The following is a 17749-nucleotide window of genomic DNA, read 5'->3' as shown; positions in this document are numbered from 1 at the left end:
AATTTACATGTTAGATCTCGTTTGCTTAATCTGTAAGAAAAAGTGTAAAATCATAACAGTCTGGCTGTAGCTTCTCTGTACAGATATGAAGGTGTTTATGAATATTCTCATAAAACTCATAAAACAAAAAAGTACATTTTAAAAATGTCAAACTATTTCTAAGTGCTCTCAGTCAAAATCCTCACGTGCTGCATATTTCTTAATGATAGGAAATGTGTTATGGAGTCGCTCCTCTGTTTTCATCTGTGTTTACAGCACATACTGTTACAGTTACTGGCTTTGGGCTTTGAGGCAGTTTGGAGGTTAATGTTAATTTCATAACTACGGTAGTGCCCTAGAGGGCTGGCTAACTCTGTGGAGGAGAACTGAGAATTGATAGTCACTGAAAGACTATTATTCTTGAGTGGTCAAAAAGTGCCCATTTATCATGTGTGAAATAAAGGATGTTGAATCTTTTGAACAAACTCAGAAAAAAGAAAAAGCCTGGCGACATTAATATATATATATCCAATAAAATGTGTCGCATTTAACATGAAATGACAGCGTTTACGGTTTTGAATTTATTTATGACTGCACTTCACTCCGCTGCTCACAAGATGGCAGTTGAAGATGACATTTTCTCTGCATTACAGCACAGAGGCTGCTTGGTTGCTTGAGCAGCAGACTCCAGATCTAGATACTCCAATACTGACAAACTTCATGTTGAAAATTCTGAATTTGGGCTGTGAAAATACCAATGGAGGACAAATAAACAAATAAAAACGTTCCACATTAGTGACCTTATATCTACAGCATGTCTAATACAAGATACAAACTATGTTTACGGACATTAAGCTACAAGAAAATGGCTTCTATCAGTGTTGGTCTTGGTATGAAGATTTCATAGCTTCACTTGGAGTCCTGTTTTAAAAATATACCAGGGAATAAGTATAAGTAATACAGTATAATTCTTTTCACCGAAAATTACTATTTTAGTTGACTTCAAATCAAGTTCTTGAACGCATGCCAACAGAAATACTAGAATACATCCTGTTTGCATCGGTGCACATACTCTGGGCCCACATCTGCATATGAACATGGACATACGCCAACACGCAAACAAACAGACACACACACACACACACATGCCCTCACACTCATACACACAAACACACTGTGTACAAACCAAAAGTGAGTTCTCACAGACAGGAAATGATGTCAGTTCTTGTCTCCAAGGAGATGGAGGCAGTTGCTAAGATACTGTGACACTAGGATTTTTCTCTCTATTTTCTCTCCCTCTCTGTCTCTCTAACACGCACACATAGACACACACATAGACACACACATACAGGGATGTCACCATGAATAACTCGAAACTCTCCCTTGTATCTCTCTTATTCTTTTGCACAGATGGCAATGAGCACCAATCCAACTTTCCTCTGTTACATTTCTAAAAATAACCACCAAAAAATATCACTTTGTTCACAATCCCAATTGGACGCTTGGGGCCATTAAACAGATCACTAATTCTCCTCGCCCAAATCTAACATCAACGCTACTGCTATAAAAATTATCCACATTCTTAATCTTTGCTTTGAACTGCGTGCAATTACTCAACCGCCCACTTCCAGAGTGGTGAGGCCTGTAGCTAGTAACCCGAAACGATGGAAGTGATGGATGTGTATCAGCACCCCTCCAAAGCTTCTTCACAGTGTGAGCTGCACCTCTCTAGTGCTATCAGCATGCCACATATGTCTTGGCACTAGCATGTTGCTGCCAAATCCTCATTGCCCTCCCCTTCTCCTCCCCCGTGGCTCCTAACACAGCATTAAGAGTTTATGGGGTTTGGGTTGTATTGGAAATGCCATGCACTCGTCTTCTGGATAGTAGGATTAGCTCTCTCCGCTGTATTTCTACTCCAAGAGCCTTCCTGTACTGATGACACAAGCAATACAGCGATGAGTGTTTGTTCATTTACTGTGCACAAACGCATGTCCCTCTCCCTCCCTCCACTCCATCGCTCCCACACACACACACACACACACATGCTCAAGGGCGCCTGCACACACACACAAGTGTACCATACATGCATAAGGGGGAGATCAGATTCAATGTGCAATGACACAGTGAGGACATAGAGTGGAAAGAGGGGGAAGGAAGGCGAGCAGTGGCACAGGGTGGGTTTGGCATGGGCGGTGTGGAATCATTTTAAATGGCGCGGGGGTTGGAAGGCGAAAAGATGTACAGACAGAGGAGACGACGACAGTGGCAGCAAAAGCACTGAAAGGCAGCCAGGGTCGGGCGCGAGACTGGATGTGGGCTAAGATTTCAGCATGAGTGATAGGGAATGAGGGAAGAGGGAGAAAGAGGGAAAGGAGGAATATCCTCTGCACCACTGTGTGACTGGAAATTTAATAGAGGGAGCGAGATAGAGGGAGAAAGAGAGGGAAGGAGAGAGAGAGGTAGATGGGTGGGAGGGAGGGAGAGAGAGAGGCAGAGGAGGGGGAGGGGAGAGGAAGAGAGAGGCAAAAGGCACAGAGACCTCATTGCTGTGCAGCTTTCAGCAAAAGCTAGTGGTTGTGAACAATGCTCACTACGGCATTCACGGAGAGGGAGGAGTGGAGTGAGAGGGGGAGACAGATGGAAAGGGGAGAGAGTATATATCTTGGGGGTCTTTCTGAAGCATAAATGGCCTTCTCTGTCCTTTGACCTTTAGTGTGAGCTGAGATAGAGCAGAGATGTACTGAGATTTATTTTTCCCTACATACTGGTCTTGGCTTGTGGATACAAAGGGAGCTTCTCTTCTTGTGCACAATTTTTAGCCTCGTGAAGAGGATAACGATGATAGGAGCTAAAGAACTTGACACATGTGGACACACACATGACAAATCAATATGTGGAAGCCACTTAGAGAGACACCAGCATCTCTTTACTGGTGAAAGCTTTCTTTATTGGCTAATAACTTGCTGACATTCCTTTCACTTTACTAATTAGAACATACAGACATCCACTGGTAGTCTACTGAACTCGGAAACCTGCTCACAAAGTACTTCATATGCATATCTTCCGAAGTATCTGAAGGTTTGGGTTTTACAGTATAAGTTGCAAACCTCACAGGGCTGCAGAATGTTTGCTCTCCAAGTCTGGATGCTGACAGCAAATAATAGCGGTGGCTTCCTTATGTACAGCTTTAAATCCAACCACTGAGAACAGCTTTAGGAGAAAAAAAAGTACTCATATGCAAAGACTGCAGAAAACAGACCTCATTAGTTTGCTAGATTTAATCTTAGCTGGCCATTACTAAAATGCCTGTGCTAGCGCTGCACATTCATTATGAATATGGACATTAGTAGGCCTACAAAAGTCTTTAAGACTCAATGGAGCAGAAATATTTCTTACTGCAGACGTTTTGGCCTACTGGTTTCAACAGTGAACAGGTGTCTATGACAGGTGAGGCTGCAAACTGACTAAAATGCACAGAAACAGGAGAAACACACTGACTCAATTTATTCTGCTGATCATCCACTGCTGCTGAGTCATATTAATAAATCTGACTACATGCTCATTACATGCATACAGCTTATGATGCATGCGGGGATATGAAAGAAAAACCTGCAGACTAAAACAGACCTAACACTAAAATGAATCTTGCAACATTCACCCACAGATTTGAATCATCTAAAGAGCGCAGACACATTCATAAGTAGTTGGTCCTTCATCTATTCTTCTAATGCTGTCTTAGTGCGATTCAGACTGAAACATACGGAATGTGCGTAAAGAGCCGCTTATGCTGGACGCAAAATGCTCTGCCCACCGGGCGCCGTCGCGTTTGCTGCCTGCGTTCCTCTCCAAGGATGATAAGGCGCATGGATGCACTCGTCCCAGACCTCGTTCCTAAATGTGATAATACTAACATCATTTTCTCCAACGACCCTTAATCTGATCTCTGTTTTTTTTTCTTCCCCCTCTTCTTCTTCTCCTCCCCGTGTGTGTGTGGATTGTGTTCATCTTTAACCTGCCATCACTGTAGCCCCCCGCGTTGCGTTGGCGCTGCGGAATAGCCTACAAGAACAAGAGCCAGCTCTCAGCCGTGGAAACAAGCGAATCAATTTAGGGAAGAGAAAAGGAGAGATAGATAGCGAGGTTGGAAAAACTGACGATCGGGAGAAGGGACGAGGAGGAGAGAAAACATCGACCACACGCCGCAGCTGCCGAAATATTAAGGTACGTGTATATTGGATGTACAGGTAGAAGGGACTGAAATGGCCGGCGTAATTATTGCATTTGTTGCCTAATCTGCATGGATGCCGAAATCACTCACCGGATGACACAGACTGATTAATGAAACGTGCAAAGGTTGCAAAGATGCACGATAATTAAAGTAAATATTTCATATGAGGGGAAAAGATACAGTCGATGTCAGTTGAATAAAGCTGTGGTAGCCCTTGCGAATGAATTAAAATATCACGGTTCCTTATGTAAATCTGTGCGTTTCATATGCCCTCACGTATGATTTCTTTGATTGTGAATGCAGAGTTTATGGATTATTTTTTTGGGTGCAGTCATGTTGTCATTACCCTGAAGAGAGAATGGATGCAAGCCATTTTGTAATGCAGCATGTGCAGAATTAGGCCTATTCAGAATTTCAATTGCGTTCCCGAGAAGGTGCGCCGTAGTGAGCGCAGCTGCATAGATGAATAAGGCCATTCTGTTGAATTGTAGGAGATATTATGCTGGAGTCTATATGATGAGGAAAGATTGCAGATTGGAGGTTGCGACTGCAGAAGAAATAATCAGGTTATGGCTTCTTCTTTTTTTTTTTTCTTCATATTTTTATGTGACAAATGGGAAAATCCAATTGTCATAAGCTGAAAGTTGAGAAAATGTTTGGCATGAACCTGCAATTTTCTCTCTTTTTTAAAAATGCGTTGGTTGTTACTATACTGGTGAAATGCGTCCCATCCTACCCTGATTCCCACGTCCTGAATCAATCTAGTGTTGTCATAGTTACAGCAGATGATGTTGGCCCTGCTGCACCTGTGTCGCTTTGTGTTCATCTAGACCATCTGTAAATACATGAGGTCTAATTGGGCCTTGTGTAGGCATACAGGAAACATCCCAGAGCCTCGGTGTTTATTGAAAACAAACACCACGATTTTTGCCTCTTCATAAACCTTAATGACTCTGTTGTGGAGAGCAGGGCATTGATACAATCAGGCGCTTACGATGATGTGATTGGTTTGTAGCAATTGGTCAGCAGCTTGCAGCTAATTTGTCTTTTCACGACTGAGCGCTTTCTCAGGCCTGATCGAATAATCAATATCTACATGGTTGCAATCTGCTCTTGACATGGAAAAACGGCTAAGATCAAGACAGTGAAATACCTGTGAGTGAAATTGGTTTGAAAAAATAAATAAATAAATAAATAAATACAATACAGCCGATGTTTCAACCGTGTCATAAACCTAAAGAAAACACATTTTGCACAAGCATGACGACTGAAGGCCACTGGCAAAGAAATTGGCCCTTGGATGAGTCAAGGTGTAATATTCTAGAAAATAAAGGCCATCATCGGTGTATGCTGTTGTTCTTGTGCACTCATATGGTGGAGAACTTGAAGGGGGGGGGGTCAAGGCAACAGGCGTCCTGCTTGCAGATTCAAGGTCTCTCCTTTAATACAGTTTTACCTACTGCTTTACACTGATTCTTTTTTTCAAACTGTCTCTCCCCAATGACTCTCCCTAAGACAAATTTTAGCTCTGTTTTTATTTCAGTAAAATGCATGTTGTCTGATAGGAACTGTGCATCTTTCCTGTAATGATGCAATGAAGTTCTCATTTTGCATTATTGATATATTTTTAGACCAGCATCTGAATGCATTTTTGCTGCTCATCAAAGCACTTCTCAGTTACCTCTATACATTTCAAAAATGACGGCAGTGGCAGGAGAAATTAGAGAATGGCTTTCTGAAATCACCTGCTAATATTTTCAAAAGAGCCCTATCCAAATGGAAAAAGGCAAAGCACCGCCTAAACAGTATCTATAATGAAGTTCCAGTGTATTAAAAAAAACATGCAAAAACAAACTCTGATTTTGAAAGCGCTGGTGTGATCAATTATGTGACCAGCTGAATATTAATGGTGTTGTGTTTTGATGCTTCCATGAATCATTTTCTGTCGAGTTAATCATTATAACTATCAAACCACCATTCTGGATCAGATACAATTGTGATGTTTTTTCCTAACTCACATCATTGAAATACGTAATTACCTGCTGGATGGGGATAAGAAAGAGACTCTTGAAGGAAGGACAGCAGTGTAAAGAGCATTGTAATGAGGAATGCTGCAAAGGGCCTGCATACAGTAACATTTAGATTTAGCATTTGTATTCATACATCTACATTTCCTTATTAGAGAAGGATAATGTGTTATTCTTTCTTTGCGGCAGCTACAGTCGAGACGTTGCGGATATGGATGTGTGAATATCTTTGAGTGTGTGTTAGAGAGATAGAGAGTCTGTTGGATGTGCAGAGCATCTAAAAAAAGTCTATTTTTAGCATGCACTCCCTTATGAGCTTTCTTAATAGCTGCTTTAAGAGTTCTCAGAGCTATGTTTTTAATAAAGACTGCTGTTGACCTTATCCTCAGACCTTGTAGATATTACAATAAGATTCATGGCAAATTTGTTCCATCTGTTGTGATGTGATCGAAGGCCGAGGTTCAACTGTGTGCTTTCCCTGCACGTATATGAACATATATTTTCATGTACAATAATAGATTTTCAACATTTAGTGTTTGTTCCTCTACAGAAAGGTATCTACCGAGTAAAAGACTTGATTTTATACATGGTGTATCACCAAACGCTGTGAAGGGAATAAACATCAAGCTTTATGTCAAATATGAGTTGATATAGATCATAAAAGTGGTGCTGATCATTTTTGAACAGCAAATGTTCATCAAGCTCAGCTAAACACAGTAATGTGGAATAGGGCACTGGACAGTAAAAACACAAGATGGTGAGTGAGCAGGTTGCCACAGCAACCGTGTTTCTAGGAGCGCATGCATCGTCGCTGCATAGGAGAGGAGATGCTAAGGACTGCCATGAAACCTTTTTAAAAATAACCTATTTATTAGAGAACAAACATAGTTGGAAAAAAATATATAAAAAAATAAAAATCATATAAAAAATGGTCACACAGTGGTTATTTAAGTGACAAGTAACAAAGATATTATTTGTTTTCAGCAGACCACACAGGCTTGTGACTGCTAGAGTCATAGTGTCGAGCATAACGTGCTTGAGAAAACAATGAACACTTTCTATTTGGACTAATCATTGTAAGGAAAACGGCACAACATTTTCTAAATTTAGTGAGTCTGCTGATGCTTGAAGCCATTTCTCTTTTCAGAAGTATGTGTCACTCTCTTAACCGAAGACACAAAAATACATATTTATGTATTATAAAAGCCATGAAAGTATCTTTTATTTTTGCTCTCAATCTTGTTGTTATTTTCAATTCAAAATTACTGCTGCTGCCTCATGATGGACTCTCTGCATTAACCTTAGGTTTAGATAAGTCCTATTGGCAGTTGTAATTGCATTCAACAAACTTACATTCTTTTAAATGTTATATTTTACTTCTGCCGGTGTGTATCTGACTATAAGCACACCAGTATCATAAAGTGGAGGATGAGACTGTAATCCTAATGGGTCTGCTGTAGCACTCGTGACCCATCTCGAGGTTTTAGAATTTTGTGGCCATTTCAGACCATGATCCAGATGTTAAGCTTAACCTATGAAGAAAATGGCAGCTGAATCACCAGTTTGACTACAGCTACAATTTGAAAGCCACCTCTTTAGAAAAGAAAGCCTTACCTGGCTTGTAACACACTCTGGCAACGGTAAATTGTAATATTTTGAGATTTATGTTCTGTCCCGTGAATACATGCATGTATGTGCTAGGTTAATATCTTAAAGCAACTGCACTGTGCACTTACTTGACCTCCTTCTTCTCTCTTCTTTTCTCTCTTACCCCTACAGTGAGAAGCAAGAGCCTCTACAGAGACAACACTTTCAAGAGCAAATCCTCCCTCAAATCTTATTTCTATTCTAATAATTGTCATGGGAACTAAAAATACTGGGTTCCCTAAAATGACATGTTGAAAAGAACAAGGTATTTTTTAGTCAAAGAAGCATGAGCAAAGTAAAATAAGAACCTATTAATGATAAACAGAGAATTTAGCATAACATTACGCTTAATCTTCTAAATTTTGAAAGTGAATGCTTGAAGGAGAAAAAAAAACAGAACAAGAGCATACAATATGAACATCAAGATAAGCACTTAAATTCCCCTGTTTGGAGGTGACTTATCAGCATCATAGCAATAGGGGTGGGTCATGACTCAGTTGCCATGCGTGTTGTCATGGTGACCAGCCCCTGTACCCCTTCCCTCCTCCTCTGGTTGGTCCAGCTTTTGTTGTGGTTTCACAACCATGGACCTCAGCTGACAGAGGCAGCACCCCCCTGTCCCACCCTCTGTACCTGCTCCAATCAGGCGAGCCGTGTCATCTGTACAAGGAAGAGCTTAGATCAAGTCCCAGACAGTATTTCAGAGAACACAAGATACCTCAATCTACAAGAGAACACAATTCAGGTAAATATGGCCTAATCTAAAAACAGATCCTACATTCAGACTGAATTGATATATTTTGACAGCAGTAATTCTAATGTTGCTCCAACATGCCTCCATGTTTTTGTTTCCACACCAGGTGATCAAGTCTGACACATTTAAGCACCTGCGGCATTTGGAAATCCTCCAGCTCTCCAAGAACCACATCCGGCAGATTGAGGTGGGAGCTTTCAATGGCCTTCCCAACCTCAACACACTGGAGCTTTTTGACAACCGTCTTACAGTGGTGCCATCACAAGCCTTCGAGTACCTCAGTAAGCTAAGGGAACTATGGCTACGAAACAACCCCATCGAGACACTGCCGGCCTTTGCCTTTCACCGTGTTCCCTCTTTACGCCGTCTCGATCTAGGGGAACTCAGGAAGCTGGATTTCATCTCAGAGGCTGCCTTCGAAGGTCTGGTCAACTTGCGCTTCTTAAATCTTGGCATGTGTGGCTTGAAGGACATCCCTAACCTCACCCCACTAGTACGACTAGAGGAGTTGGAGCTGTCAGGGAACCAGCTGGGGATAGTCAGGCCTGGATCCTTCCAGGGTCTAGTGTCACTTCGCAAGCTGTGGCTAATGCACTCAAGAGTTTCAGTAATTGAACGCAATGCTTTTGATGACCTCAAAAATTTGGAGGAGCTCAATCTCTCTCACAATTCCCTGCATTCTCTGCCCCATGACCTCTTCACCCCTTTGCACCAGTTGGAGAGGGTACATCTCAACCACAACCCTTGGGTGTGCAACTGTGATGTTCTGTGGCTCAGCTGGTGGCTGAAAGAAACCGTTCCGAGCAACACCACATGTTGTGCTCGCTGCCATGCACCCCCAGGTCTAAAGGGAAAGTACATTGGGGAACTAGACCAGAGCCACTTTACCTGTTATGCCCCAGTGATTGTTGAGCCACCCACTGACCTTAATGTCACTGAGGGCATGGCTGCTGAGTTGAAATGTCGTACTGGAACCTCGATGACCTCTGTGAATTGGTTCACTCCAAATGGCACTCTGATGACCCATGGATCATACCGAGTTAGGATCTCAGTGCTTCATGATGGAACACTGAACTTCACAAACGTGACCGTGCAAGACACTGGTCAGTACACTTGCATGGTAACCAACTCCGCTGGAAACACCACTGCAACCGCCGTGCTCAATGTGTCTGCTTCAGACCCCAGCAACAGCTACAGCTATTTCACCACTGTCACTGTGGAAACAGTAGAGACAGTAAGAGTAGATGAGAAGAACTCAGCAAGACAGTATATTAACGAGACTTTCATAGATTTTCCTAATCCTACTGTTCAAAGAGGGGTGTTAGAGGGCCGACCTGGCATCACTATATCGCCTTCTCTTTCGTCTCTTTCCTCACTGTCTCCACGAGCCAACAAAGCTACTGAAAATTCAGTGACATCCTTAATGGATGTAACTAACATTCCAGGCCTGGAAGATGTAATGAAAACAACTAAGATCATCATTGGTTGCTTTGTGGCGATTACCTTTATGGCAGCTGTAATGTTGGTGGTCTTCTATAAGCTCCGGAAGCAGCACCAGCTACACAAACACCACGGCCCTGCCAGAGCCATCGAAATTGTCAATGTAGAAGATGAGATTGGAGCCGGGGCCGGGAGTGGCATCTCAGGTGGTTCAACAATGAATTCTGGCGGTGGGGGAGAAGGAACCCTAAGGATACATCATCCAGAAATTGTCAACCTTCCCAACATTGGCCGTACAGATACTCTCAACCATTACTACAAAACCCATCATTTCAACAACAACGTGATGGGTCTTAGTATTGGCTCCGAAGGGATGGGACCAGGAGGGATGCTTAATAACAAGAACCAGCAAGGCCAGGATATCCCCATCTCCTGTACCTCGGTCCCAATCTCCACATCTAATTTGCTTTCCTCATCAGGCAATGGCACCAATATCAACCCCAATTCTATGTCCCCTCCGCTGCCGATGTCTCTGCCCATGCCGACCATGGGCTTACATGGATCGATCAAGGGATTCATGGGCCAAAACCACAATCCCCAAATGGAGCCTCTTCTTTTCAAGGGGAGCTCGAAGGAAAACGTCCAAGAGACTCAGATCTAAAAACAAAAGCGAGAGTATAGAGAGAGAGTGAGCAAGAGTCTGAGACAGAGAGGGGATTGATGTTGGGTTTATGCGCGGAATGATTAGACACTAGAGTGCATTGACATTACACCAGGAGAGAGGATAGACTGACACGGCAATACACAAACACATAGACTTATCCGTGACAGTGTACTGAGCCAAGGATTACCACAATGGGCCACTTGTGTTTGTAGTAACGATCATGGCCATGGAGATCAAGGAATGGACATTGCTACAATGTAAATCTGTGCCAAAGCAAATGTTTTTTGCAGTTTCTACAAGCTGTGTTCACATAGGGAAAAACTAGCCTTTCGGAGTAATCAGTCCCAAAATCGTTGTTGGCCAGCAGAGATGAAAGACATGCATAGCACTCACCACACTGAAGATCGGAAAAATTACAGAACAAAATCCAAGAGACATTTTTCTTCCACACAAAACACAAGCCACACTCTCTCTCGAGTGACTCAATAGACTCCCTCATGGTGACAATTATGTAGGCATAAATAGATGGACAAAAAGGTACAGTGCAGTACAAACTACTGTGAAAAATCCACAAATTATATAAATATATTTTCATTTAAATATGTATCATTGCAGACTCCGATGCAGAGATATTTTGGGGTGGATGTATAAGCTGGTATAGTTTGTTTCTTTGTGAATAATCAGGGGCGGTGATAGTGGAGGTTGGTTATGATACATGTTTTAAGTTTGGCTACTTCTCAGAAACATAAGGGCTCAATTGCAACACTCATTGTGAATCTTTGAATTGGCTTTGTGACATAAAGTCCATTTAGGTTGTAGAACAGTGAATGCAGATCTCTGTTTGACAAACCTTTTTCTGTTGCTTCAGTAATAATCATAACAAACTTTTGTGTTCTGAGAGTGTATTATGTATTTTGTAAAAGCCAGCTACTTGGTATTTGAATTTGAATTGACAATTCAGATACTTAAATGCCAGCATCAAACAATGGTAAAACGATGTTCCATAAACACAGAAAGGTAATTCAATGCAAAGACCTGTATGGGTAATATAAAGTGTTGACAATGTGTTATTTGAATCAGATCAGTAGCCAGATATTTGCTTTTAGACAGGAATTTGATATGACCTCCTTGCTCATGGTTACCATAATCATGCCATAAATGCTGTCATAAGGATGATTAGACATCTAACTGCAACAGCATTCAAGAAGGGATTAAACATCCATCTTAGGATGATTGGAATGAATGGAAATGTACAGTATATTAATAATAATAATGTCTGGTTGTATGACAATTGTAAGATCCACATTTTTACAGTGTAACTTTCATATGTTAAATGCCATTTACGCTTCTTGCGTTTCAACTATGTATTTCTTTATTTTTGTTAGTTTGATATAATGTGTACAGTTGTCTAGCCATGTATCATTACGTGTGAAATAAATCAATCATATATTGGGTTATGGCTGGTCAATGTGGATAACCACATAAGTAAAGAGTGAGACATTATGCAGGCCTCTGTGCTAAACCTGGATTGAATGTATGGTTTGTGGTTTAGTCATTAGTCATCGTGTTAATGATAGGTTCCATCTGCTCTATTAACACATTGAGACAGGCTTTTAGTCACTCTCCAACATAGAGTCACTCTATAGATGTTCTAGAGACACTACTGGTTTTGCAAAATAAGTGTTTTTAACATCTTATTCTAACAATAGCACTTTTGTCTGAAATTAGCCCTCACTCTGCTTCTCCCCTGGCAATTCTACTGGTTTGAAACAGGAAAAAGGATTGAGTAAAGAGGTATAATGAATAAATTACCTTTACGATTATATTTATCAAGCAGGAATCTAAAATGTTTGTTGCAATTGAGCACAAACTGGACATGCAACCAGTTATTCCTGATAAATGTACCTGAGATAGTATTATCAACAAAATCATATTAACAAGGTTTTCGAATGTGAACTGAATTCGAATCTGTATGTGATTTTGCTGGATTTTTTTTGTTACATATATATAGGAGCTGTTTTATGTGAGTGATGATGGTTTTTCTTATCAGCAACGAGCCCACACTTATTGGAAGAAAAGGAACACTGAGAGATAGTAATAATGGTGATGATAATATGAGTGATGATATCAGACAAAACCCACCCAGATTGTACCGTCACAGAGGTTAATCCATGAAAGGAACATTTTCTACATCGATGCACACCACATTCATCCTGTTTAATGCTAAACATTGAAGCCATCTTTTGAAATATGCCCAGTTAACTACAATAACACCTGTAAACTGATTGATCAGATGACTCAGGTTGTCTAAATTGCAGCCATGTATTTTCTCAACTTGGTGTTAATGTTTTTTGCTTGTGAATCTCATTCAAAATAATAGTAAATGTAAATGTGTTGCGACCCCACAGACAGATCTAGTGGGCAGGGTTCAACTGTAGCCCCACAGAGACACAAATAGAATATAAATGAAGGCTAAAGACACAACATATGGCCGCTCCCTTGATGTGCTACATTCAGTGGCTCTGCTGTCAGATTTCAAAGAGCATACCAGATACCTTCTTGTGTGCTGTGTGTGAGGGCACATTCCTGCATGTTAACTGTGGAACCAATCTTCTTACCTTAACATGACTGTGGCAGTGTTTTATTGTGATGTTGACTCATGTAATCAGCACAGAAATGTTCCTTTCATACCACTGGACATCCATAACATGGAAAATGCACAGTTATCATCATTATTATTAACATTTGGTGGAAATGCAGAAGGGCTTTGTTGCATCTTAGTATAGTAGCTGCCTTTGTACATATAGAACTTGATGTGATTTAAAAGGAGGCTCATTCTGCAGCATTCTTACAGTAATGTTAACAAATGTATGACCCCTTTTTAATGAAGATCACAAGCTTGAGACTGGAATCTGAATATGTGCATATTGGGCAACTGTATTTCACTGTATTATATGGTGAATATTGATGCAGTTTGGCTACAGATGGAGTGCTGGCATACTGTATATCCTCTGCACCATCCGTTGCTTACAGTGGATGCTTCAGCCCAGGTGACATTTCTTGGTTTGTCGGAAGCAAAACTCCTTAATGAAATGGATTATCATATCCGAGACACCAAATTGCAAGACAAGAAAATGGACTGACCTTTTGTGTCCTTTAAAGGTAAGCGGTTCTGTTTGATAAAATACTATAAAAATAACCTGGGTCTGTTCTGAAAGCTTTTTAAGGAGAAAGAGAGAGAACAGTGTTAAGCTCTAGAAGAATTTAGATCTCTTTAATACAAAATAATTACTGAAAAAAAAAATTGTCATTTTGTGTTGTTTTTATTTTCCTTTCTTATTTTCCAGTTGTTAGTTGTATCTCGGTATGTGATATTATCAATTTGGGTCTTTATGTATTGTCATTAAATGTAATTTCTTTCACGCGTTCATCCAGGTACACAGTGTGGCAGAAGAGTGTATTTCTTCAATTATAGCAAGATTATCATGTGCTGTACTTGCACTTCAATGACTGTCATACAATGACTGAGAGGTATATTATTTCACTGTTTGCTACTTCTGTGACTTCAAGTTTACACCCGCTGTAAGGAGTTATTCTGCTATTAGAAAACATATATCACTTTCATTCTTTGTTGTGATTTCATCCTGCAGAGCACCACAACTAACTAAATGAGAAATGAGTTAACAAGTTTAACATTATGATGTTTCAAATAAGTTATTGCGTGAAATTTTATAAAACAAAATGAAAAGAAGTGTGAACAATAATTGTCTTTACACTGTATTTTGTTACTATCTTGTTTGTTTTTTTTATTTTGGTTTTCACACTTTAACCAGGAGAAAGGAAACACACTTTCAAAATAAGATTATGGTTGGACACAACTTATTCCATTATGTGCAGAATTATATTGTAAAATCTGGTAGTTGGTTATATAAAGCTCCATGCAAACGTTATGGTTTTACAGCAAATGTAGCTACACAGAATTTTAAAAAGTGCCAGCAGCTAACACAATGTCAAACAGGAAAGCAATTTCCAGATGTTGTAAATACATAATAGATTTTTTGAACTGTAAATATCTGTAATCATGAAAATGATTCATTGACTTTATTAAAGAACAACACAAACATCTAAAATTGTATTATAGTGCAAGATGTAGGCTCATAATTTTTACTGATCTATTGGTCTTTGCTGATTTAAATCCTAATAACAAATTAGTTACCTAATTGATTAAGAGGGGCGGCTGTAGAAGTACAATCATATTAATCTAACAAATTCAACACAACACTATTACATCCTGTAATCATTACAGCATGGCGACCGCCTTAATAAATCAAATGGCCCATCGTGTTACATTAGCGTGATTGTAGATTAACCCGCCCTGCCATTTTTAATTATTAGCATATGTTGTGAATGTGAAATCTAACAAATAGTTAAAAGGAAAAGAAAAACAAACAAACCAATATGTTCCTTTAGTAAATAATTAGACACCCCCATGCAAGGTGTAAAAGTAACTTAGTGGATTTGAGTTATGCTGCTTACATCTCCAGATGAAATGGACTAACTAATTGTCATGCTGGCTAAGAAAGTGCAAGGCACTGGAGCTTCATCAATACATAATTGTCACTACTTCTTATGTTGAAAGGGTTGACGAAATTGAGCTTAATGCCTTTAATTCACTGTGTTGGATTCTGTTCTTTAGTTCATCTGCATCCTCAGGATTTGATATTTTTGAACTTATTTTGAGCCCTGCGGTGAGGTGAAACTGTATAGACTATCACAGATGTCCAGTGCGCAACCCAACAACCCACATTACGAAACAACAACCTCAAGGGATTCATGTAATAACAAATGCAGCAGCCATGAACCATGACAGTGAATTTGAATTAAATGTTTTGATAAAATGTTTGGGCAGAGAGATTGTATTTGAAATGTCTTAGGGGGCACTATGCAAAGTAATTTTGGTGAATGTAATTGTACTTGCCTTGCACTCTGGTCTCTAGAGATCTCAGTCCCCATGAGACTTTATCGACATAATTTTAAAGGCCTGAAATAGAAAATAGAAAAGACAGCTACAGTATATTATGGTTCCGTCTTAGTATTATTATATATAGAGACTGCAACTCAAAGCATAGGACAGATCTCAAACCAAACGTTCTGTGGCACCTTGAGGTGACTAATTTTCAAGCAGCTTATCAAGATATGTGTTTTGCTGCTTTTTGTTAGCTTGTGTTAGTAGTGAGCAAACATATAATGAATGCATAAAGAGGACTTCAAGTTGTCTTTTCTTTGCTATGTTAGAAAAGGGTAAGGCTCCCATGAAGTGGGGTTTGTGTGAAGTGAGCAAAGAGTGTGTATGCAGCAGAAAATAATACATTAATATGCACTAAAGATGAAAGAGGAATGCTCAAATGCAAATATATGTAGAGCATTCTGTGATCTTGGTGAGAATGTAATGTGATGGCGTAAGGTAATTTGGAATTTAAAAAAAGGTAGAATTTCGAAATGCCACTTTCAGCATAAAGAAAACCACGTGAGGTATATTTATCAACATATATTCCACCATGTGATTCTAAACTATTTGTGTATTTTAAAGAAAAGAGGAACACCTGATTTCTCTTTGTAAAATGTAACATTCTCCCTGTACAGTACGCCGACGTCTACCTTCGGATCCTTGTGGTGCAGTCATTTTCTAGAAATCCACTGTGTCTGCACTATCCTCTCCTTTTCCCTATGCTGTCCTTTTCCTTCAAATTCAATAACCTCCCAGCTGTGTGTTTCTCCAGGGATTCCCCAGCTCCCCTGGCCCACAGACAGACTGCAGAGTCTGTGGGGAACCTGACACAACATAAACTCCACTGTGAAGCAGAGGTGTCAGAGTCTGTGGGCTGCATCTCCACTGATTGAGGAGCCATGAAAATGTGGAAGCCTTTCATTTCTTCACACTTTAAAGGCTGCAGCGAGCAACACATGTATTTAACACGAGTGTAGTGTGTTGAGTACGGCTGTGTGGGCTGCAGTCATACCAAAAAATAAATAAATAAATAAAAATAACTAAGTATAGATTGTGTGGCCTATTTAGACATTGTTTATATGAGAATGGACTACACTGAACTGTTAGCAGACTTAGCTCAGACTGAGAATCCACTGTATTATGGAGAGTATGAGGATCACGGTGACCCAGTTGGACTTAATTTGTGTAAAATGGATAAAAAGAAAGCAGAAGCCTTTTGATTTAAAGTCTGCGCTTTGTTTAAAGATTCACTTTTTGACTACATGAAACTATGTGGGTGAATTATGAGCTTACTACACACTGTTCTCAGAGGGTTTTCTCATACTGTACTGAACATACTTTGCTTTTGTTTCAGTCTATATTTAGATTCCCTCTCTTCTTCCACTATCATTAAAAGCCATGCAGCAGATCCTTTGACTTGGGGATATTGTTTCCTTCCTCACCCCAAAAATCTCAATTAATAATCCAGAGAGAGAGAGAGAGAGAGAACAAACATACTAGGGAGGAAATGAATCCTGAATCCTGAGTGCTTGCAAAGTACACAAGATGCAAGTCTACTCATACGTAGCACTCAGGAGCCCTTGTAACACCAGACAGTTCTTCGCCTCTTCTGGGGATAAAACACTCAACCTGACCAACAAGGCATGTCACCCGGAAAAAAAAAATCTACTGTGTCTCTTTCCACTAAATGCTGCTAAAGTGGGTGTGGAGTACAGTTACAGTTGTATATGTGTGTATAGGATTGGACGGACGATGAATTATTACTATTATCACATGGTGTATGACATTTTTTTCCCCAATGCCCAACGGCTAATATTTTTACTTATTCATGTATGTGTTTCTGTACATGTTAATATAACATGAGGAATTACATTCCCACCCCGAAAAATAAAACAAAAATTAATTAAAAATGTTAAAAACGTAGCAGATTTTTGTGAAATTAGTCAGATTATTTCACAGACTAATTTGCTGTTTGCTGTAATTTGGGTCAGAGACAAAA

The 17749-nt window shown here is 40.0% G+C and overlaps 1 protein-coding gene across 1 annotated transcript; it reads left to right on the top strand.

The window, feature by feature from the left end:
- The first annotated feature begins 3697 nt into the window (after positions 1 to 3697).
- lrrc4bb (leucine rich repeat containing 4Bb) lies at positions 3698 to 14279 on the top strand. Its single transcript, XM_027289756.1, has 3 exons — positions 3698 to 4203; positions 8017 to 8629; positions 8745 to 14279. Exons 2-3 carry the CDS (start codon positions 8387 to 8389, stop codon positions 10737 to 10739), a joined length of 2238 nt encoding a protein of 745 aa, XP_027145557.1. The 5' UTR covers positions 3698 to 4203; positions 8017 to 8386; the 3' UTR covers positions 10740 to 14279.
- Positions 14280 to 17749: the final 3470 nt, after the last annotated feature.

The sequence above is a fragment of the Larimichthys crocea genome, chromosome XVI, assembly GCF_000972845.2.
Source record: "Larimichthys crocea isolate SSNF chromosome XVI, L_crocea_2.0, whole genome shotgun sequence".
NCBI lineage: Eukaryota > Metazoa > Chordata > Actinopteri > Sciaenidae > Larimichthys > Larimichthys crocea.
Note: the sequence above shows the minus strand (reverse complement) of the source record. Positions and strands in the feature narration are given on the sequence as shown.